Genomic DNA, 24,383 nt, shown 5'->3' with positions numbered 1-24,383 from the left:
ACAGAACGGTTGGGTTACCCACGCCCGTATTGATGAGAATCCCACAATAAGGGGACACGATCTCTGCTTTGACAAGACGTACCAATGAAACCACATCTTGAAATATGGAGCGGCATGCTAAAAACGGTTCAAAATAATGGTCGGGCGGCGACGTGATGTCACGCTACAAAAAAATTGTCAACGGATTGGACTCGTGAAATATTATACTCTCTGCGGTTCTGTGTGGAATTTGTTTTGCAGAGCCGGACACGATTCTTGCATTCAAAGACTATTTTGGAGTCTTCGGAGAAGGAACCCGCCTTGCAATACCGAAGACAATCCGCGCGCCGGACACCTTGTCATTGAAGCCTGGTTCAGGGGCTACTGAGGGAGTCCTGGATTAAGGGGTCTTCGGACGGCCGAACTATGTGACGTGGGCCGGACTGATGGGCTATGAAGATACAAGATAGAAGACTTCTTCCCGTGTTTGGATGGGACTCTCCTTTGCGTGGAAGACAAGTTTGGCGCCCGGATATGAAGATTCCTTTCTCTATAACCGACTTTGTACAACCCTAGTCCCCTCCGGTGTCTATATAAACCGGAGGGCTTAATCCGTAGAGGCAATCATAATCATACAGGCTAGACTTATAGGGTTTTAGCCATCACGATCTCGTGGTAGATCAACTCTTGTAATACTCATATTCATCAAGATCAATTAAGCAGGAAGTAGGGTATTACCTCCATCGGGAGGGCCCGATCCTAGGTAAACATCATATCCCCCGCCTCCTGTTATCATCAACCTTAGACGCACAGTTCGGGACCCCCTACCCGAGATCCGTCGGTTTTGACACCGACAACGGCGGAGCCCGAGGACACAGGTCCACCACGAGGATGTCGTCGCCGCCATGTCATCTTTGCTTGAATAGACTGGTTTCCAAATTCATCCCCAACCATAGGACTGATGGCCTCGTCAGAGAAGAATCCGAAGAATCTTTATTCAGTGTGGTCATCATCGCCGCCGATGCCAAGACGATGAACAGTCTAAAAACTTAGACTACAAGGGAGTAAAATTGACCCACGCGTGTTGATCCGACGACCCCCCTCACCACTGACGATTGAGGTCACCGGCGGAGGGGAGTCGCGGAGGACGGCGCTAGAAGATTGACCTCTCCTGGCAACGGCTAGGGTTCCAGCCACTATGGACGAGAGGGAAACGATCTGTAAGAACAAAGAGGTTGAGCGAGACTCGACGGGCCCGATAAGGCGCAGCGAAAACCCTCGCGTGAGGAGAAACTGTACCTCGCCGTGTACCTCTAAAACGATTCAGTTATTCCATTTGTATATGTACGTATCCCAAATGTGTAAACCTTCAAACCTCTCTTTCTATCAATGGAAAGATACACAGTGATGTAAAAAAAGAGGGGGGAAGATACACAAAAAAATTGCGTATTCGCGAAAAACTGTGAAACCTCAAAATTTACCCAGTACAAAACACAAACAAAATTACAGTGCACATACAGTATTACAGTACAAAAATCAGATTAGACACCAATACGAATACTTACATACTCCCCCCGTCCCAATATAAGTGACTCAACTTTGTATGGCAACATGGTTGTGTAGTCATCACATAGGCTGCAACATCCAAATCAAACCAACGATATATCACGGAACAGAGAGAATAAACATTCTAGTCTTAAAAGGACAAGCATATGAAGGTCTTTCACAAACGTGCTGCTAGACTGCCACATTTCATCTGAATAACATCTTTTCATGTAGCATCACACATTCACACACGAAACAGACATACACAAGTCCCCCGCCATTTCAGATGCAACTAAATGAGCCCACATGAACTAAAACACCCTGAATCTTCTCAAGCAACTGCAACACTTTCAGTCAGCGTATTTGACATCTGAAAGGTACACTCGGGCCTGTATGACGCTAGTCCCAATCAAGAAACCAGGCATCACCATTAAACCTACTTTAGGCCTCTCGGCACTTTCATCCAAGACCATGTTCTTGACTACGCTTTCCATGTGAATCTCCGAGAACTCGCTTCCCTTTTTCACTTGGAAGACCCTGACCTTTGGATCGAAAGAGTATGCCAGCCTATGCAATAACCATATGGACTTCGCCAACTTGAGAAATGCCTGATAGAAAGCTGTCCTTGGATGGCCACCGCTCATGACGTAGTTTCTCTGATCCATGTTACCGAAGAAAGAACCTTCCATTTTTGGATGCACAAGTAACAGGTATTTGCTCCTGCAGAACTTTCCGAAAACAGAATCTGGGTTTTGGCTCAATACATCAAGAGGATCCATGGCTCGTACTGCAAGGAACTGGTGGAAGAAAGCCTCATTGGAGACACTGGCAGTAGCAGCCTTGATGGAAAAGCTCTCTTCATGGAAACCACTGAACATTCTTTGGCAAATATAGGACTCAAATGCATACTTCTTATGAGCTCTCCTTGTGTAAACTACATCAGGTTCAATTGCGTTAGCAGCAGCATCGAGATCCCACCCAGCAGCTTTCATCATGTTGATCAAGGGCTTCGAGAAATCATGTATTGATTGGTATGCATTATCAGTAGCAGATGTAAATAAACTTGGCGTCAGCTCAATAGAGAAGTAGTTCTCTTCTTCATCAGATTCCTCAGATTCTTTGTTAAGTAAGCCCCTTTGTTTCAATTTCTTCTCCAGCTTTGATTTCCGATGTTTCGCCTCATCGATTTGCTGCTGTAGAAGGGTAATCTCGGTATCTCTATTCTGGATCTGTGACTGGAACTTCTTCACCATGACCTCATATGTCTTTAGCAAGTTCTGCTGTTCCTGTATTTCAGAAAGCAAGCGTGAATCTTGAGGTGATGCTGCTACTGGCTTAGGATTTCTCTCTCTGTAAGTATGCTTGAGTTCAGAAAGCCTCGTGAGCTCATCTATGACAAGCTTATCAGCAGTTTGGATCTTGTCCGGGTCATAAGGGGTGTGAGCTTCCTGCAGCTGAATGTATGCAGCTTTTAAAGAGGATATGTTGTTGAATATCCTTCCAATCATACTGTCCATCGTGTCCATGTTCTGATTCATATTTTCATCAATTGGTTGAGGATAAACTTTCTGGCTGTTGTTATCATAATTTTGTGACTCCTTGGAGCCTGGTCGGATCATTACTTCTTGCCCTCAGGATCAACAAAGTTAGTTGTCTTCAATCAAAGTACAAGTGGACATCTACCTGCAAAAGCAACTACTGAGTTCAGGTCATTATTTACAGGACAAAAATGTGAACTGCATAAGTGGACAGAATAGGAATGGCTCAAAAGCGACCTTCATAAGTATTTCACATCCTATAATAAGAAGAGAAAGAGATTCAGACAAAGTAGACTACAGCATGCTCTGGATTGCTCTAAGACAGAGATTATATAACCACACCCTCATACTCTCAAGCTTGAACAAACAGATGTTCCATATAACATGACCTCCATGCCATCCAACCCAAGAATGAAACAGATCAAAAAAACATTGAGTAATCGAGCAGGACATCTAAAAATAGTCAATTATCAGTCGATCTCCCAAGATGAACGGTAAGAACCGCATTTTATGCATTAGGATGCTGACCTTTGAGGAGTCAAGAGAAGATTCATTCCAAGTCATATGGTCAGTGGAACTATAATGCAGGTAGCCTATATGGGGAAACCAATGGCAAAATTAGATACCAATCACCAGTGATGGAGCTACGGCTGGGCCGAACCAGGCCATGGCCCGCCCAACCCACCAACATTTCAGTCAAGAGCAGCGCTTAATCTGGGCCCTAAGAGCAAAATTTTAATGGTATTTGTTAACCTGCCCAGTTTTGGCCCGCCCAGAGAAATGAACCTAGCTCCGCCACTGCCAATCACAGTCTCGGCACACCTTATGGCCTATCAACTTCCTGCCTCTTCACAGGTCGCTGAACCAGATTAAATAGCTTCACTGTCACATATACTACAGTGCTGAAGATGATGTTGATTGCCTCCTAAGCAAGAAAAACGTGAATCCTAATCATAACTGCTTCCCTCCCAAGCCTTCGCTATAGTGGGCCCACTAAAAAAAGAAGTATAAATGCTTGGAGAAAGTCTATAGTCTGAACTGTACTTGAATTTGCCCCCTGTGTGCCAACCGCCTACTGCAAACTCAATGCAGTAAATATCATCTTTAGCAAAGGCCGCAGAGGACAAACTCTTATAACATGTTCTTTCAACAATATGTTTGACATGTTGGGAAGCTAAAGCTTCTCCAGAAATGGCTTCTGGCTGGCTGCCCAGGGGCATGGATGGGCTGGCTTTTAGTTAGTCTGGTTTCCTGAGCTGTAAGTAAAGTCCAAAATGTCTGGAATACCGCTGATGAAAATTCTATCATGTTATTTGCCAACTTAAGGGACAGTATTATCTGTGTATCGTTTTAGCATAAATTATTAAGTTGACTTGAAACTGGAAGTAGATGTTGGCATTAGTAATTGAGAGTCTCTTAAGGTAAGTATGGAATGGGCCAAAATATGTAGCTTTCTGTTGGAAGTAAATAATAATAATCACGTAAATACAATCTACGTAAGATCAGCATGTCACCAGAACTCTAGCAATACAATCATGTGGCGCTGGCATGCATGGACGTGGATTGGTCTCAGAAGAGCTTTAATAAGAGAAATAGTGGAGTGTTATGTAGCACTGGTCTGCTTGAATCCTTGTGGTCTCTAGCCTGATAGCATGAGATGGACTTGTGGTCTCACCTCACTAACTTCTACAGGAATTGCCTCTTCAACAGATTCTTGTTCTTCACACCACGATTCGACCCACATCCCTGCCTCATGCCGTCCAGAATTTCGCCTGCCCCACCCAACATCGGTTGCATAGACCTAAACCTGTGGTTATGGTCGAGTACTAAGAGGAACATGAGTACTTGTTCCTCAGAAGAGATAGGATGCTGCTCTACAACAGCTCTCTATCTCTAAAGGAAGTACGGCAGTACACAAATGAAAAAATTGGGCCCTTGTTATCCTAAGCTGATTTGAGCAATTTGTGTCCTTGTAGTACTATCTCAAGTTTGATTTCTTACACTATATATTCACTATCGACCAAACGGCCATATGTTAAGCTAAACAACATGTATGTCCACATTTAGCAACTGGTTTGGCTACTCCCACAATTAGGTGTTGTCGTTTCCTACCAAAATGATTCATCTAAAAAATAGAATCACACCAATGTACTATGCTTAGCATTGGTATAAGCGGTGAGCGTTGAGAAAAGCACTGAGAATTTAGTATGGTTGTTTACAGGCCATATAGTAGTATCTTTTCAACATTGTCTGCACTAATGAACGGTGAAAAGAATGCTAGAGAGAAGGAAAGCATATCAATGCCAGCAAAAGGAAGGCCGACATTAAGTGCACACGAATCTGGTCTTGGCAGCATAATCCCAAAGATGAAAAACAGAGACAAATTGCTAGCATACAGAATATGTTGTGACCAGGAAACTAAAGGTTAAGCAGCACTTAATGTATTAATAGGCAAACTAAAATGTGGCGCATCAGTTATTATATGTAGTTTCAATCATTACCATCCATCATAGTAGCACATAAAGGGTCAGATGAACTTTCGGATCAACCCGTAAAAATTAACACAGAGAGTCAAATCTACGGTATACAATTCGAGGTAGGCATGAAGTTGCTGATCCACTAGAACCAACCTCACCCCATGGCAAACAAGCGAACCTGATCCCGAGAGTGAGGAGTCGGCGAGGTAGCACGCGACGGAGGGGGTCCCGGCGGTGAAGAGTGAGCTGGGCGGGGAGTAGGCGACAGAGGTTGGGTCCGGTGAGGACGCCAGCTGCTCCAGAGGGGGCGTCTCAGCGATCTGGATGCGGAGATCCGGCACGGCTAACAGCGGCCAGGTAGGAGGGGGTCGGGTGGTAGGGAGTGGGAATTGGGGAGGTGTGTCGTGGGAAGGGGGGCCGGTGCTCGCGTGAGACCGGAGACTGCCGACGCACGGAGGAGAACTGTTGCGAGGAAATTACACGCTTGGCCCACGTTTGCCCTAGTAGTTTTTTTTACATCAACACAGACACAAGCGCTCATATACACGCGCATACACTCATCCCTATGAACGCGCACACACACCAGCCCCTATGAGCATCTCCGAGAGACTGAGCCGGCATATCATCTTGAGATTTACGAAGCCACCGTAGGCGCCTCGTCATCGACGGGAACGTCTCCTCCCACTGAAAGCGCATCGCCGGAAATTCTGAAATAAATTCAGGAATAATGCGAGCACCAGGATTGAACCCTGGTGGGGTGGGAATACTACTGTCCACCTAACCATCTCAACCACAGGTTGGTTCGCGTTTGCCCAGTAGTTGAAAATCGTCCAATACCTTCTGTACGCGAAAATACCTAACGTATACGGCCCATCATGAAGTCTCCTCTACACCCGCAAGTTGTGCTGCCAACACGTACACCTCTCGCGGCTATATCTATCGTTTTGCATAAAAGCCCTTCCCTTTTTTGAAATTAACTTGCGCCACACCAAATATGGCCTAAAGAGCCCGAATCGGCGCGAGAAACCCCTAATTCGCGTGTGTTCCCCCTTCCCAAATCCCTAACCTAGTTCATCTAAAACATCCTCAAATCCATGAGTGACAAGAGCGTGACGGAGAGCGAGAGTTCGACGGGCGACGAAAGCTCTGTAGTTGCCATTCCTTTGGCCTTCAAGCCCGTGCGAGCCTGCAAACCACGTCGTGTGAACCCGCATTGATGGAACGAGATTTTATGCAGGAGGTGTGGAGCGCAAGGCGAAGCAGATCTTCGGTCGGAGTCCGACTATGTTCTCCAGCACACGTCGGGATGGATGTTGAAAGGATCTAGATGACGACTGGAGGGGGGTGAATAGGCGTTTTAAAATGTTTACGAATTTGGCTTTACCCTAATACGGAATTAAAATAAAGGAATACTTTTCAAGCACGAATCCTAAATATGCTAGGCTCAACTAAGTGCATCAACAATTTATGCTAAACAAGATAAGCACTTAGGGAAACTAGCAAGCACAAACTATATCACAAGATATGAAAATGTAGGAACAACTAAGCAATTCAACTAGCACAAGATATATCAATATGGGCAAGTATGAATTGCGGAAAGTAAAGGGTGTAGGTATGAGATAACCACAAGTGAGTTAGGGATGCGGATTTATCCCGAAGTTCACACTCGTGAGAGTGCTAATCTCCGCTGGAGCGGTGCCGAAGCCAAAGCTCCGGGGCGCCACCAAGTGACTCACCGTATTCTCCCTTTCGAGTCACCCCCAATGGACGGTCCTCGATTCACTTGGGGTTGGTCTTGAAGGCGACCATCACACCTTTACAAGCTTCTCCGGAGCACACCACAAGCACGGAAGCTTCCGGAGGAACTTGACCACCCAGGCCACTTCACACCCTTTCATGGAGCACACCACAAAAGGAAGCTTCCGGAGGAACCTTGGCCACCTAAGCCTCTTCACAAACTTCTCAATATATCACCAAACCGTCTAGGAGGCGGAAGCCTCCAAGAGTAATAAACTCACGGGCTCTCACTCGAACAAATCGATGCGGGGAGCTCAAACAATGCAACAAATGCAATGCAAGGTCAAGCAACACATGCTCAACCCACTCTCTTAATCTCACAAGATGCACTCTCGAAAGTAGGAGATTGAAAAGAGGGGATGCAACCACTAGCGGAAAAACGGCTAGTCACAACTCGTTGGTGGCGTGTCATTTTCCATCAATGCCAACACTATTTTTTCAAATAGTGTCAGCGTCGGCTAAATGTGTACGCCATCGCTATGTGCTTATTGCTGGCGTACGAATTTTAGGGAACGTCACTTGTATGTGGGTCCCATCATCTGCACCATCCATGGAATATTGCTGACATCACAAAAATATCCACGCTAGCACTATTTCTTATACTTGTGGTGTGAGATTTTATTCAACATCATTAGTATATGAGGTGGGGTCCATAATCAGTTCATGGATGTGTTGACGTTCCAAACGGTCAGCACGCCATAAGTACTTGCAGCTCTATGTACATAGATGCTCTCGCTAGTTTAGGCTCTCAACATTATCTCTTCTAAATTTCATCAATCTTGTCTCTCTGCATATCCTAATTATCATACATGGTTGTCCTTTGCCGTTGATGGATTTGATCTATCAACGACTATCAAATCTAGGTAATATGTCAAATTTTCGGTTTCCAATTTTTAGCAAAAGGTAGTAATGCTGAAATAATTTTTGAACCTTTTTTAGGCAGTTGTGTGAAGTGAACGATTATTATATATATATATATGAATCGAACTATAAATAAGTTCTTCCAGGTGGCCTTGGAAGATATGAATCGCAAAGGCAAAACAGAGATATTATGTCCATGTAAGAAGTGCGAAAACGAAGTTTTGATTGACCCTTCTACTAGTCGTGTGAATATGCACTTGTTGAAACATAGTTTCATGTCTGATTACACATTATGGACAAGTCATGGTGAGGGCGAGGAGGATGCCGAAGTCGAAGGGGCGGCGCATGATGATGAGCTAGAGGAGGCATGAAGAACGAGGCCGAACATGAAAATCACCTAAACGAACAGGAAGGCCGTGTGGAGGTTAAGGAAGTGAGAAACCTTTTGTACAAAAGGCAGAAAGAAAAGAGCGATAAAGACATGTCCAAGAAGAAAGATCTAGATGACCATGACGACCAACAACGTGGCGTCTATCAAGAAGAAGGTGAAATCCAGATCAAAACAAAGTGTATGAAAAGAAGCCGAAACGCTTTATTGGATGTAGAAAGTTCTGTCGAGAGAATTCTGAAATGACACCGAAGTTGATTTTAAATATCTTTTATTATTTAGCAACACTAGGGTATCAACCATATCTTAATATTAATAAAATAAATCTTCTCAAGTATTTTATTATTCACCATTTGTATTGAACGAAATTAAATTAGATTGTTGGTTGAAAAATAGCGTGAAACAAAACTTTGCCTAGCTATGGCGTTGGTGACATCACCAACGCCATAGCTATTTTTCACATTGTCTTAGCCGATTTGGGGGAAATGTTTAGAGGCAAAGTTTTGTTTCACGCTCACACACACTCCACTTCTATCGTGCCGCCGCCACTCGCGTCGTCGCTCGTTGCCGCATCTCGTGCTGTCAACACCCCCGTCGAGCTCCTCGGACGGCGCTGCCACTCGCCCCGCCCCCGCCACCCCTCCCCCATCGCTCGCGTGAAAGGATCAAGAAGCGGGGTCTAGAGGGGGGTGATTAGACCCTCAACAAGTAAAAGTGGCAAATTTTAGTTTCTTCAAGTTGAGGTAGAGATTTAACACAAGTTTAAACATTCACAATCGCAAAAGTATGAGCAGCGGAAAGAGTAAAGCATGCCATTTGCAAGAAAGTAAGAGACGGGACTGGAGTGTGCAAACACAATTGAATACACAAAGATTTTTGGCGTGGTTCCGATAGGTGGTGCTATCGTACATCCATGTTGATGGAGACTTCAACCCACGAGGGGTAACGGTTGCGCGAGTCCACGGAGGGCTCCACCCACAAAGGATCCACGAAGAAGCAACCTTGTCTATCCCACCATGGCCATCACCCACGAAGGAATTGTATCACTCGGGTAGATCTTCACGAAGTAGGCGATCTCCTTGCCCTTACAAACTTCTTGGTTCAACTCCACAATCTTGTCAGAGGCTCCCAAGCGACACCTAACCAATCTAGGAGACACCACTCTCAAAAAGATAATAAATGGTGTGTTGATGATGAACTCCTTGCTCTTGTGCTTCAAATGATAGTCTCCCCAACACTCAACTCTCTCTCATAGATTTGGCTATGGTGGAAAGATGAAATGAGTGGAAAGCAACTTGGGGGAGGCTAGAGATCAAGATTCTTGTGGTAGGATTGGAATATCTTGGTCTCAACACATGAGTAGGTGGTTCTCTCTCAGAAAATGAGTAGTGGAAGTGTATGCACGTTCTGATGGCTCTCTCACAAATTGAGATGGGGTGGAGGGGTATATATAGCCTCCACACAAAATCCAACCATTACACACATTTGGCCCAACTCAATCAGACCGAATAGAAGAACTCGGTGAGACCGATTCAGTTCAAAATGTGAACGTTAAGAATCTCGGTGGGACCACTGGAACAACTTAGTGGGACCGATGCTAGGGCTAGGGAAAAACCTTATCTCGGTGAGACTAAATGCTTGAACTCGATGAGGCCGATTTCAGCAAAGAGCAAACAGAGAGTTGGTCAAGCAAACTCGGTGGGACCGATTGCTCATTTCGGTGAGACTGAAATGTTACAAAGGGAAACAGAGAGTTTGCAGGGCCATCTCAGTGAGACCGAGATCTGTATCGGTGTGACCGAATTGTCTAGGGTTTCTGGCAGTGGCTATGTCAACTGAACTCGATGGCGCCAGATAGATCAAATCGGTGGGGCCGAGTTTGACTTGGAGTTTTGGACATATTTCGAAAAGAGAAAGTGGCTGAGAATTTTGGAGCAATATCACTAAGCACTTTGAGCAAGTAGACCATTAAGCAACACATCATCCCCTTTTAATAGTATTGGCTTTCCTATGGACTCAATGTGATCTTGGATCACTAAGATAGAAATGAAGAATCTTGAGCTTTTGCCAATATGTGTCCTTAGCATTTTGAAGGGGTTCCACATCCTCTGAAATACACTAGATAAAAGTATTAGTCCAACAAGGGATATGTTGACATTAATTACCAAAATCACCCAGAGAGCACTTGTGCTTTCATCGCGCCACTGCTTTACCCCCTCTCCCATCGTCGTGCCGCCGGCCCCAACCACCTCGACCTCACCTCCGGTAGCTCCGGTTGCAAAGTGATACGTCTCCAACGTATCTATATTTTTTTATTGTTCCATGTTATTATATTATCTATTTTGGATGTTTTATATGCATTATTATGCTATTTTATATTATTTTGGGGACTAACTTATTAAGCTAGAGCCTACTACCAGTTTCTGTTTTTTCCTTATTTTTGAGTTTCGCTGAAAAGGAATACCAAACGAAGTCCAAATGGAATAAAACTTCACGATGATTTTTCTTGGACCCGAAGACACCCAGAGGACTTGGAGTCCAAGCTAGAAGAGCCATGAGGCGGCGACAAGGGTGGAGGGCGCGCCCTAGGGGGCGGCGCCCCCTGCCTTGTGGCCCCCTCGGGGATCCCCTGACCTACCTCTTCGTCCTATATATTCACATATGTTCCAAAACCCTCAAAAGTATCCACGAAAATACTTTTCCGCCGCCGCAGGTCTCTAACATCGTTAGATCCCATCTGGAGGCCTTTTCGGTACTCTGCTGGAGGGGGATTCGATCATGGAGGGCTTCTACATGAACCCTATTGCCCTACCGATGAAGCCTGAGTTGTTTACCTCAGACCTATGGGTCCATAGCTAGTAGCTAGGTGGCTTCTTCTAATGTAGGGTGGTACCCTAGATGTCAGATCTTTCACGATTGGAGTGGATCCTACCAAGAACACGAAGAACACGAGGAGAGAAATCACTCAAACCAACAAGATTCGATTACACATGTCCTAGATCCTTGAAACATAAAGAGATACACGATCCATGATCAACAAGGGACGATACAAGTTGCAAGTTCTTCTCCGTGAGGAGGTCTTGAGGGTCTTTCCGTGAGGGGTCTTGAATCCAAGATGGATCTTCTCCGTTGAGGGAACGATCTCTCTCGATGGAGTAGATCCGTATGGACGAGAAAAGCTCTATCTCAAATGAGCTCATCCTTTGCTAACACTAATACGGAGCTAGGGGACAAGTATATATAGTCCAAGGGGTAAGTGGGGGATACATGGGGTGAAACCCCTTTCACTGCGCGCAGGCAGGGCGGTAGTACCGGTCATGGGGGCGATTGTACCGCTGGGAGCCCAGGTGCTGGTTCCTGGAGGTGTTCATGGAAGGGAGTAGCGGTTGTACACGGTGGTTGGGGCGGTGTCGGTGTCAAAACTGGCAGATCTCGGGTAGGGGGACCCAATCTGTGCGTCTAAGGATCAATGGTAATAGTGGACGAAGGGACACAATGTTTACCCAGGTTCAGGCCCTCTTAAAGGAGGTAAAACCCTACGTCCTACTTGATTGTATTCGATGAGTATAGGGGTTACAAGAGTTGATCTACCTCAAGATCGTAATGTCTAAACCCTAACTTGTCTAGCCTATGAATATTATGATCTTGCCTCCGGTCTAAATCCTCCGGTTTATATAGACACCGGAGGGGCCTAGGGTTGTACAGAGTCGGCTTATAGAGAAAGGAAATAGCATATTCGAACACCTAATCTTGCCATTCACGCATACAGGAGTCCTAACCGGACACGGGAGGTGGTCTTCTTCCTTCATCTTTACAGTCCATTAGTCCGACCCATATTGAATAGGCTGAACGCCCGAGGACCCCTAGTCCAGGACACCCTCAGTAGCCCCTGAACCAGTCTTCCACGACGACGTGTTCGGCACACGGGTTGTCTTCGGCATTGCGAGGCGGGTTCCTCTCCTGGAATACCATACATCAGCTTTCCCTTATAAAAGAACCATATCTGACTCTGTATAATTAACACAACCCTTGGCCGCGAAGGTAAAACATATAAAAAATAGGAATAGTGTCTTTACTGACAACTTTTCCCGGCGAAGCGTATGACTTGACTCTTTAGTGTTTTGAATCGTTTTCACACTCCTGGTTTCGTGTTTCGAGGTCGAGCCCCCTTAGCACGTCTTGTCAAAATATAGATCATGCCCACTTATTATGGGATTCTCATCAATGGGATTTGGGTAACCCAACCAATCACGGCGCACACTCTCATTGGGAATAAGCGAGTTTTAAGGCCTAAGTGGGGAGACGGTTGGCATTTTCACCGCCTATAAGAGGGCAAAAGATTCCTCCTTTCTTCCCCACACCTTCTTCCAACCTCTGCCTTCCAATATCTCAAGCTCCAGCGCCCGAAAAAGCTCTTGTCTTCCTCACCGCCACCACCTTCTCCAGCCATGGCCTGGTCAGGCTCCAAGGGCAAGTGGGAGGCCTCCTCAGTCACGGAGAAGGACGTGAAGGAACTCCGGAGCACGGGGTACCTGGCCGCAACATTGCGCAGAGGCTCTCCAATGAGGACCAAGTCATCCCCACTCCGGCGCCCGGTGAAAGGGTTGTCTTTCTCTCCCATTTTCTTAGAGGGTTGGGGTTTCCCCTCCACCCCTTCGTCAGCGGCCTTGTGTTCTACCATGGGCTAGATTTCCATGATCTAGCCCCAAATTCTTTCCTCCACATATAGGCGTTTAACGTCGTGTGTGAGGCTCTGCTCCGCATCCCACCACACTTCGGCCTGTGGCTCAAGGTTTTCAATGTGAAGTCGAAGGTGGTCGACGGACAACATGCGGACTGCGGCGGGGCCATGTGATGCGGAGCATCCCATGATCATCCCCATGGACGCATCTACATCCCCTACAACACCACTTGGACCTATGACTTGAGCATGTGCAAGAGCTCTTGAAACCGAGGTGACATCACTCCTCTCACAACTCCCTTTCGATTCACATGAGACATGGTTACTACCTCAAACGGAAACGCTATGCATACTCAAGTACCAAGGAGTTAACCATGGAGAAGCTAGGAAGCAAGGAGAACCGGAAGTGGAAGACATGCGTGAAGACGGAGAGGAAAAGCGCCAAGTCCCATACTGGCCGGACGATCCGGACGGCGGCCCGGACGATCCAGACAGAGCCCGGACGATCCAGACCCCGGTCCGGACGATCCGGCTAATGTGCACTGAAGGCACCCGAAGCTCCCACCTGAAGTCGGATCATCCGGACGATGTCCCGGATCATCCGGACCCTGCCCGGACATCCGGACCCCCAGCCGGACATCCGGACCTGCACCGCCACCAGCCGCGTCTCCAGCTCATCCGGGCCTCCACCCGGATCATCCGGACCAGCCCGGATCATTCGGCTCCACCCCCGGATCATCCAGCCAGCGCCTGTGCATGCGTGTTGGGCTGAGCCCATGTACCCCTTCGCCCCCTAGCCTATATATAGGACTCCTCCTCCTCACTTCGAGACTTAGCATTGTGATAGCTCATTTTGAGATAGAGCACTGCTCATCCGTACCAGATCTACTCCATGTGAGGGACCGTGCCTCCTCGGAGAAGATCCATTCGGATTCAAGGCCTCCATCCGGAGAAGACAATCAAAACCTCCTCACGGAGAAGAACGGTTACTCGTGTATCGTCCGTTGTTGACTTTGTATCTCGTGTTACTTGTGCTTCGATGATCTAGACCTTGTGTGATCGATCTCTTGTCGGTTGAGTGTTTCTCTCGTCCTTCCTCGTGATTTCCTTGTGTTCTTCCGCGCGTTCTTCGTGTTTCCCCCATAGGATCCTCTCCAAACGTGAAAGATCGGCCCTTAGGGTTCCGCCCTACATCATCTTGGTATCATGAGCCACGTTGATCACGTTTTTGGAGCCCCTACCCCGTGTTTTCTAGCTTGATTTTGTTGATTTCGTCCTAAATCCGAAAATCCCCACCAAAAATAGCCCCCAAATTTTTTTGTGATTTGTTGGTTTTGATGATGATTTGTTGATTTTCATCCGTGGATTCGGTGTGTAACTCGTGGATCTTGCTTTTCCCTACCTTCTCCCCCTCGAAATCCATCCAAAATCCGCGGAATCATCAAAATTCTCGCCGTTTTTGTGTTCATCCCGAGCAGTTCCCGATCGCGTTTGACCTGCCCGGATCATTCGGACCCTGACCCGGATCATCCGGCTTCCTCTGCCGAAACTGCATTTTTGCAGTTCTCCACCACCACCACCTACGCCTACGCACTCCCCCACGCCGACCACCACCACTTTCACCTGCCATACCCCCACGACACACCCTCCGTACCACCATTCGACTTTGGGTTCGAGAATTTGAGTTGTGATTTCCCGTGTCCTATTGTGTTTCGGATATTTAGGTACGGTGTGACATCAACATCACCAACGCTCATCTTCGTCGACTACTCATCATCGCTTCGGACGGTAACTTCGACGACATCTTTGTCATACCTTGAAATTGCATTGATAACCATCATATCCCATCTTTTGCGTAGCTTACCCATCGAGACTAGCCATTGAGTATTGCCGGCAATGTGACTTGTGCACATTAATGATCATACCATACCATACATACCATATCATCTCTTGTGTCACAAAGTTGTCATTGCATATACAATTGCTATCTTGGTTCATGAAGTATCGCATAAGAAAAGAGCTCAAAAGTGAAAGAGCCAAACAAGCTTTTAAGCAAAAGAGAAAGATAAGCAAAGAGCTTATAAGCAAGAACCATAGCATCATACTACATTAAGATTGTCATACCTGATCATCTTGGATCATATCACCGAAATACCATACATATAGCATACTTGGGATAGAGGTCGTTGCATTTTTGCCTAGTAGATTGTGCACAAGCTCGTATCCGCCTATTGTGCAATCGTGCTAGCGTCTCTCGAGTATTGTGCAACAAGAGCATTTTCGTGGATTCCACATTTTGGCTCATTTTTGGTTTGCACAATCCCATTATTCTATTTGTGTGTGTGTTTCCGTGTTCCACATCTTGCTTGGTCTACTTGTTGCATTTGCGAATCTTTTTTCAACATCTTTAAGTCAAACTAACGATTGCAATCAATTTTATGCCACCATCCTAACCAAGCTCCACCATAAGCTTTTACTTGTGTAGGTGTGAGAACCGACAAGGATTGGTACCAATAGTGCTATTTCATTGTCCGCATTTGAGTGAACTTGATTCATCATCAACATCGGTCAAGGTACAATGGTATAAGTTCTTCTCCTTCTACCACTCACATTTTTGCCTGGAATGATGGATAGGCCGAGTACTTCTACCAACCCACTCTTCATCGAGCAAGACGACGACATGTCATCATACGTCACCAAGAGCCACCTCTTTGGTGCACAATGAGCGCTACATCAAGAGCAACAAGCAATGAACGACTGCATCGACAACCTCGCCACCGACTTGTGACTCTACGAGCAACGTACACGGGACTACTTCGACAACAAGCTCGACGCGCACAAGCAAGAGAATGATGCAAGAATGGACGAGATCTGCGCTTTGTTGGTGAACCGTCCTCCTTCTACATCATCATACTCAAGACGGAGCCACTCAAGTCGACACTCTGACAACTCCTTCTGCGGCTCAAGTACACCGTCATCGAACACTCTTCGATGAGCCGCGCGTCAAGACCGTCATGCATCTCGCAACCTGCTACACATCAAGAATTCACAAGAGCAAGTCGATGAGCAAGTACCTCGTCCTCACTCAAACCAAGACGCTTTTGCTCAAGCTCAAGAATGACAATGACTACGACACCAAGAGGAAGAACGAGCGCGTCTACACCAAGTGGAACAAGACGCCGAGGCTCAACGTCTTCAACAACAACAACGTGAAGCGCAAGCTCTTGAGGCGCAACGTGCCCTTCAAGAATCAAGTCGAGCCATCACCAACCGCAATCGCGAAAGGCGCAATCAAGAGGAAGCCCTTCGAGAAGAAATCCAAGAGCGGAACTACCAACCACGTGTGCAACGTCAAGTTCCTCGAGCTCCTCAACAAGCTCGACAAGCTCCTCCTCAACCTCAAGTTCAACAAGAGCAAGTTGATCATGGACTTCCTCCACGCCAAGAGAAACAAGAGGATGACTACCCTCCACGTCAAGGGCGTCATCATTACCATCGCTAACAACACAGTGAAGAGCAACGCTATGGAAAGCTCAAATTCACAATGCCCAAGTTCAATGGAAGCAATGATCCCGAAGAGTACCTCTCATAGGCATTGAAGGTCGACAAAATCTTTCGTTTGCACAACTATGAGGAAGAGAAGAAGATCGCTATGGCATCACTTGAGTTCCAAGACTATGTGCTCATATGGTGGGAACAAATCCTTGAGCGCCGACAAGCAAGAGGTGAACCTCCAATCACCACTTGGGCTCAAATGAAGGATGTCATGCAAGCATGTTTTGTGCTCACCTACTACAACCGCGACTTCTTCAAGAAACTCCAACTCCTCAAGCAAGGAACAAAGAGTGTTGAAGAATACTACAAGGAAATGGAGATAGCCATGATTCGAGCCAATGTCAAGGAAGATGATGAGCAAACAATGGCACGTTTCTTGAATGGACTCAATCATCCCATCAAGAAGATCGCCGACTTCCAACCCTACTCCAACCTCATTGAGCTCGTGCATCAAGCAACCAAGGCGGAATGTCAAGTGCAAGATGACTTCAAGTACGCCAAGTACTCATCCAAGACCTACGGCTTCTCCAACAACCAAGCTTTAACACCTACTCCAACATCTACATCAACCAAGCCTTCTCCAAGCAATGACGACAAGTCAAGTTACAAGAAAACTTCGGCAAGTTCAAGTCATCTTCCTCCTCCTACAAGCAACTTCAAGCCGCGTGCTTCATCATCTACTCCAACCGATGAGACCGTCAAGACAAGCTCCTTCAAGTGTTTGACTTGCGGCGGCCGAGGCCACAAGTCCTATGAATGCACAAACAAGCGCACCATGATCCTCAATGACGATGGCACCTACGACTCCATGAGTGATGAGGAGATGGAAGCTCTTGAGCAAGTGGCCATGCACCGGCGCGTGAACGAGGATGAAGATGATCGAGTCTTTTGTGATGAGGATCTGAGCCCCGCTCTCGTTGTCTCAAAGGTCTTGACTCTTCAACATCAACAAGAAGAAGACCAATGATGCCATATCTTCACCACCAAGGCCGGCATCAACGGAAGGTCCGTCAAGGTCATCATCGATGGAGGTAGTTGCCACAACTTGGCAAGTGAAGAACTATGCTCCAAGCTTCAATTGGTCAAGAGGAAGCACCTGCACCCCTACAAGGTTCAATGGCTAAGTGACTCTAGCACTATCCGAGTTGAGCATACGGTCCAAGTCTCCTTCAAAATTGGTGCATATGAAGACACTTTGGAGTGTGATGTGGTCCCAATGGCTGTTTGCCACCTCCTTCTTGGTCGACCATGGCAATTCGACCGTGGTGTCATCCACAACGGGCACACCAATCACTATAGCTTCAAGATGAAAGGGAAGGAATATGTGCTACGACCTATGTCTCCTAGTCAAGTGATAGCCGACAAGCAAGCCACCCATCATGGAGAGAAGAGTGAGAAAGTGATCCACCAAAAAGTGAATGAGAGCCACAAGCCAAACTTGAGCGCCTCTTTGCCTAGAGAGAAAAACCTCATACTATTTGCCACAAAAAGTGAGATGAGAGAAGTGCGTGAGAACCCATCGAGTGTTATGCACTTTGTCCTTGTGTGCAAGGATGGGGAACCAAAAACTACCACCTCTCACAAGCTACCTTTAGTGTTTCAATCTCTTTTGCAGGAATTCCAAGATGTTTTCCCCGGTGAGCTACCTCCGGGTCTACCTCCTCTTCGAGGCATTGAGCATCAAATCGACCTCATCCCCGGAGCACCACTTCCAAACAAAGCTCCAAACCGTGTCAATCCCGAAGAAACTAAGGAGATTCAACGGCAAGTACAACAACTCATCGACAACGGTCATGTACGTGAAAGCTTAAGCCCTTGTGCTGTTCCCGTTATACTTGTGCCTAAGCCAGATGGAAGTTTCCGTTCGTGTTCCGATTGTAGACCTATAAATGCTATTACCATTCGCTATAGGCATCCCATTCCTCGTTTAGATGATATGCTTGACAAACTTAGTGGAGCCAACTTTTTCTCAAAAATTGATCTTAAAAGTGGCTACTATCAAATCCGCATACAAGAGGGTGATGAATGGAAAATTGCTTTCAAAACCAAATTTGGCTTATATGAGTGGTTAGTTATGCCTATGGGTTTATCGGAGGCTCCCAGTACTTTCGTGCGTCTTATGCATTATGTGCTTCGCCCTTATATTGGAGTCTTTGTTGTGGTTTACTTCGATGATATTCTTATGTTTAGCAAAACCATGAAAGAGCATCTTAATCATGTTAGGGTTGTTTTGCAAACCCTTCGCAAGGAACGTCTTTATGCCAACATGAAAAAGTGCACATTTGGCGTTGACAAAGTGGTTTTCTTGGGTTTTGTTGTATCTTCCAAGGGTGTCCATGTTGATGAATCTAAAATTGAAGCAATTAAAACTTGGACCCAACCCACCAATTTGCAACAAGTGTGTAGTTTTCTTGGTCTTGTGGGTTTTTATCGTTGCTTTGTGAAAGACTTTAGCACTATTGCCGCTCCTTTGCATGCCTTGAGTAAGAAGAATGCTCCTTTCATTTGGGAGTCTTTGCAATCCACCACTTTTGATGAGCTCAAGTCTTTGCTTACTCATGCACCGATTCTTGCTTTGCCCAATTTTGACAAAACTTTTGAGGTCCATTGTGATGCAAGTGGTACCGGAATTGGCGGAGTTTTGATGCAAGAAAAATGAGCCATTGCATATTTTAGTGAAAAACTCTCCGGTGCTCAACTTAACTATCCCATATATGACAAAGAATTGTATGCTTTAGTGCGTGTGCTACATGTTTGGGAACATTATCTTAGACCTCATGAATTTGTCATACATACCAATCATGAAACGCTTAAGTACTTAAAAGGTAAAACTAAGTTGAACAAGCGTCATGCCAAATGGAGTGAATTTATTGAATCTTTCCCCTATGTGATCAAGTACATTAAGGGTAAGGAAAATGTAGTTGTGGACGCACTTTCACGCATATGCACGCTTGTCACTAAACTTGAGTTGAATGTTATTGGTTTTGAGCACATCAAAGACTTGTATGCTAATGATCCATCTTTTGCTATTCCTTATGCTAAGTGTTTGATGCATACTTCTTGGGAACAATATTATATCAAGGATGGTTATCTTATGAGAGATAACAAACTATGCATTCCCGAGTGTTCTCTTCGTTTGCTCCTTTTGCAAGAGGCTCATGGAGGTGGACTCATGGGACATTTTGGACGAGATAAGACATTCACCACGCTCTCCAAGAACTACTTTTGGCCCAAGATGTTTCGAGACATCTCACGATTCACCACCCGATGCTCTACATGTCGCAAAGCTAAGTCTAAAGCTCAATCTCATCGTCTTTACATGCCTCTTCCTATTCCTTATCAACCTTGGGAAGACATTAGCATGGATTTTGTACTTGGTTTGCCTAGAACTCAAAATGGAAAGGATTCTGTGTTTGTTGTTGTGGACCGATTTTCTAAGATGGAACATTTCATTCCTTGTAACAAGATAGACGATGCTTCACACATTGCAAATCTCTTTTGTAGGGAAATCTTGCGCCTCCATGGAGTTCCAAAGACAATCATCTCCGACCGTGACGTCAAGTTCTTGAGTTACTTTTGGAAGACGCTATGCGCCAAGCTCGGAATCAAGCTCTTGTTCTCATCCGCATACCATCCTCAAACCGACGGCCAAACGGAGGTGACGAACCGGACACTCTCTACTCTACTTCGCGTGTTGATCAAGAAGAACATCAAGGAGTGGGAGGCGTGTCTACCCATCGCCGAGTACGCCTACAACCGTGCAAGACATTCGACTACCGGCAAGTCCCCCTTCGAGGTCGTCTACGGATTCAACCCATTGTCCCCATTGGACATTCTACCTCTCCCTCTACAAGAGCGCACCAACATGGATGCGACTGCACGAGCAAGCTACATCAAGAAGATGCATGAGGATACAAGAAACACCATCGAGCGCCAAGTACAACGACTAGCGACCAAGCTCAAGGTCAACAAGCAACCCATGATCTTCAACATAGGCGATCTCGTGTGGCTACACCTTCGCAAGGACCGCTTCCCCAACGAATGCAAGTCCAAACTTCTCCCTCGAGCCGATGTACCCTTCAAGGTGCTAGCATGCTACAACAACAACGCTTACAAGATCGACCTCCCAAGCGACAAGTACAAAGTGAGCGACATCTTCAACGTCAAAGACCTCTCGCCTTACCATGGTGATGAAGATTTTGATCCGAGGTTGGATCTTTCCCAAGGGGGGGGGGGAGATGATGCGGAGCATCCCACAATCATCCCATGGACGCATCTACATCCCCTACAACACCACTTGTACCTATGACTCGAGCACGTGCAAGAGCTCATGAAACCGAGGTGACATCACTCCTCTCACAACTCCCTTTCGATTCACATGAGACATGGTTACTACCTCAAACGGAAACGCTATGCATACTCAGGTACCAAGGAGTTAACCATGGAGAAGCTAGGAAGCAAGGAGAACCGGAAGTGGAAGACATGCGTGAAGACGGAGAGGAAAAGCGCCAAGTCCCAGACTGGCCGAACGATCCGGACAGCGGCCCAGACGATCCGGACAGAGCCCGAACGATCCGGACCCCGGTCCAGACGATCCGGCTAATGCGCACCAAAGGCACCCGAAGCTCCCACCTGAAGCCGGATCATCCGAACGATGTCCCGGATCATCCGGACCCTTCCCGGACATCTGGACCCCCAGCCGGACATCCGAACCTGCACCGCCACCAGCCACGTCTCCAGCTCATCTGGGCCTCCACCCGGATCATCCGGACCAGCCCGGATCATCCAGCCAGCGCCTGCGCGCGTGTGTTGGGCTGAGCCCATGTACCCCTTCGCCCCCCTAGCCTATATATAGGACTCCTCCTCCTCACTTCGAGACTTAGCATTGTGATAGCTCATTTTGAGATAGAGCACTGCTCATCCGTACCGGATCTACTCCACGTGACGGACTGTGCCTCCTCGGAGTAGATCCATTCGGATTCAAGGCCTCCATCCAGAGAAGACAATCAAGACCTCCTCATGGAGAAGAACGGTTACTCATGTATCATCCGTTGTTGACTTTGTATCTCGTGTTACTCGTGCTTCGATGATCTAGACCTTGTGTGATCGATCTCTTGTCGGTTGAGTGTTTCTCTCGTTCTTCCCCGTGATTTCCTTGTGTTCTTCCGCGCGTTCTTCGTGTTTCCCCCGTAGGATCCTCTCCAAATGTGAAAGATCGGCCCTTAGGGTTCCGCCCTACATCATCATGGTAAGCAAGTTGCCCAATGCCACGTGGCCCAAAGGGTCTTTGATCGAGACCGTCAAGGTCTGGCAGCAGGAGTGGCTCTACATCACTGAACCCCGCCACGCCAACTGGGTGGCAATTCCAGAGTTCAGATCTGGACCCCCATGAGGCTCACCTCATGGACCGCTAAGGGCCTCGGTTGGGGGTCCCAAACGGAGGTGCAGATGCTGCAGAAGTGCATCACCAATGTGTTGGGCAAAAATGTCGGTCTCACCAATGTGGTGCAGATCATGCTCTTCCGCCGCGTCCTCCCCTGCCAACGCCGGGCCTCCCACATGTGGGAGTTCAATCCGGAGGAGCCACGGACCCTGAAGCGCTTCTTCGGCACTACACACGAAGAGATATGGAAGCTGCTCTTCAAGGCCCAGAAGAGCTGGACCATGAAGATCGAGGATGTCGGGCTCGACATCGAGAATCCGACCACTCTGTTAGTTATTAACCTTTCTGAAGACGTGTTCGGTTAATGATTTAGTCCATAGGAATCTTTATCAGCTCACTTCCTCACAGGGGTGGATAACAAAGGCCGAGAGGATCGACAATTCGGCTCCGCTGCCAGAAGACCCAGCCACTCCCCAGTTGACGGAGATGCTGGTCCCGGCGCCCTACCAGGCGCCGGAGAAGAAGGGCAAGGAGCCCAAGGGCGGCCTCTGCCGCAGAGACCCTTCGGACGCTGTGTCCGGAGAGACCGAGATCGTCTCCTCCCATGAGGGAGACGAGGACGAAGAGGAGGAGGTGGAGAGCGATTCCCCCCGCAAAGGGAGGAGAAGAAGAGGACGGCGTCCGAAAACCCGGAGGGGGCGGCACCGAAGAGGGAGAAGATAACCCTTTCGGTCAGTTCGGACTCAGAGTCCGAACACATCCCCAAGAGAGCCCCCAGGGCGAAGCCCCTGGCTGCCTCGTAAGTTTCCAAAATCTTACTTGTTCAGTTTCCGCTCACCTGCCTCTGTCATATAAGTTATATTATTGTTTGCTTTTCAGCCTTCCCCGTGATATTTCGAACACCCCATCATCGGAGGGGAACTCTATGTCACCTGAGCAGGAGGAGAGAGACGCACCATCGTGAGCCCCCTCGCCTACTGCCATGGAGGACACCGAGGTGTTGTCCCGAAGGACTTCTCGTGGCCGACTAGGGGCGGACGAGGGCGTCGAGAAGGTGTCTGAGGTTAACACCTCGACCGCCGAAGACCTGAGGGAGGCGACCCCCAGGACCACTAACAACGGGGAGCCCCATCAGTCCGGGCCCCCACTGCACACACCATTCCAGAGACCAATGCGGCTCCGGGAAGGGATGCGCAACCCCCTTCGACAGAGGGGGGGAGGAGCAGCGGCCTCTGCTAATCCGGAGGCTGCTCATGCTCTAGAGGAAGCACTGCAGCGCGCTTCCATCGTGAAGGAGCACCGCACCCTGATGTGTGCGGTTATGGAAAAGGTTTAGTTTGCAAAAAGTGGACTGAACGAAGCCTTCAATAGCCTACTTACGGGCTTTGAGGTATGCGACGTAATGTTCTAAACAAATTTATCATATGCAAAGGATAATCCTGTGTATAGACAATAGCCCCCGAGACTCTGTCTGGATTAGAACAATCCGAACAGAGGATCCCAAGATAATTCAGACACTAATATACTGTGCTAATGTGTGTGACAGGCATCCATGTTGGCGGCTACCACCCAGGCCATAGAGGTTTCCGAGCTTAATCAGAAGCTGAGAGTGGCCGATGAGGAACTCGACCACATCAACAAGCGGTTCAAGGATATGCAAGCACTACAAAAAAAAGACAGATCCGTGACATTTTGGGCCGAATGAATTTTTTTCTGTCATACATATGACACTTCTATGACGATAATTGTGACAAAACCCGGTATCATCATAGATGTGGTGGGCTCCTACTTCTATGACAAAAAATCATGACAGAAAATGGGCTTTTCGTTCTGGGCGGGCCAGAGACGCAGCTGCATGACATTCTTTGGGCCATCCATGACAGAAAAAACCGTGGTAGAAGCAAGGGGGAGGAAAATTTCAGGGAGTTACCGGTTATGGTGGGAGGTCAGGGGCGGAGCGATGCGCGTTTCTCTCGTACGTACGTGCGTGTGTGCGAGGCGTTGGCTCTAACTGAAGCCGAGCGAGGTGTTGGGCTCTAACTGAACCCGAGCGATTGCACTGCAGGCTACGCGTTACTGAACCCAAGCGATCGATCGATGGCTGTTAACTGAACCCGATGGAGCGATTCCTTCGCTACTGCTGCTAACTGAAGCCGATCAATGCTGCCTCTGGGATGAA

General features: G+C 47.3%; 1 protein-coding gene across 6 annotated transcripts; it reads right to left on the bottom strand.

The window, feature by feature from the left end:
* Positions 1–1,501: 1,501 nt before the first annotated feature.
* On the bottom strand, positions 1,502–5,998 carry LOC123091684 (protein GRAVITROPIC IN THE LIGHT 1). 6 transcript variants are annotated; one of them, XM_044513278.1, is made up of 3 exons: positions 5,718–5,985; positions 4,738–4,869; positions 1,502–3,207 (listed from the first exon to the last, which is right to left on the bottom strand). In XM_044513278.1, exon 3 carries the CDS (start codon positions 3,141–3,143, stop codon positions 1,875–1,877), a length of 1,269 nt encoding a protein of 422 aa, XP_044369213.1. In that variant the 5' UTR covers positions 3,144–3,207; positions 4,738–4,869; positions 5,718–5,985; the 3' UTR covers positions 1,502–1,874. The 6 variants fall into 6 exon arrangements, with proteins under 6 accessions (XP_044369213.1, XP_044369209.1, XP_044369211.1 ...); XM_044513274.1 differs by lacking the exon at positions 4,738–4,869 and having other exon boundaries at positions 5,718–5,998; XM_044513276.1 differs by lacking the exon at positions 4,738–4,869 and having other exon boundaries at positions 5,693–5,985.
* Between the last annotated feature and the right edge of the window lie 18,385 nt (positions 5,999–24,383).

Source organism: Triticum aestivum, chromosome 4B (assembly GCF_018294505.1).
Source record: "Triticum aestivum cultivar Chinese Spring chromosome 4B, IWGSC CS RefSeq v2.1, whole genome shotgun sequence".
In the NCBI taxonomy this organism is placed as follows: Eukaryota; Viridiplantae; Streptophyta; class Magnoliopsida; order Poales; family Poaceae; genus Triticum; species Triticum aestivum.
The sequence above is the reverse complement of the archived record's forward strand: the minus strand, read 5'-3'. Positions and strand labels throughout refer to the sequence as shown.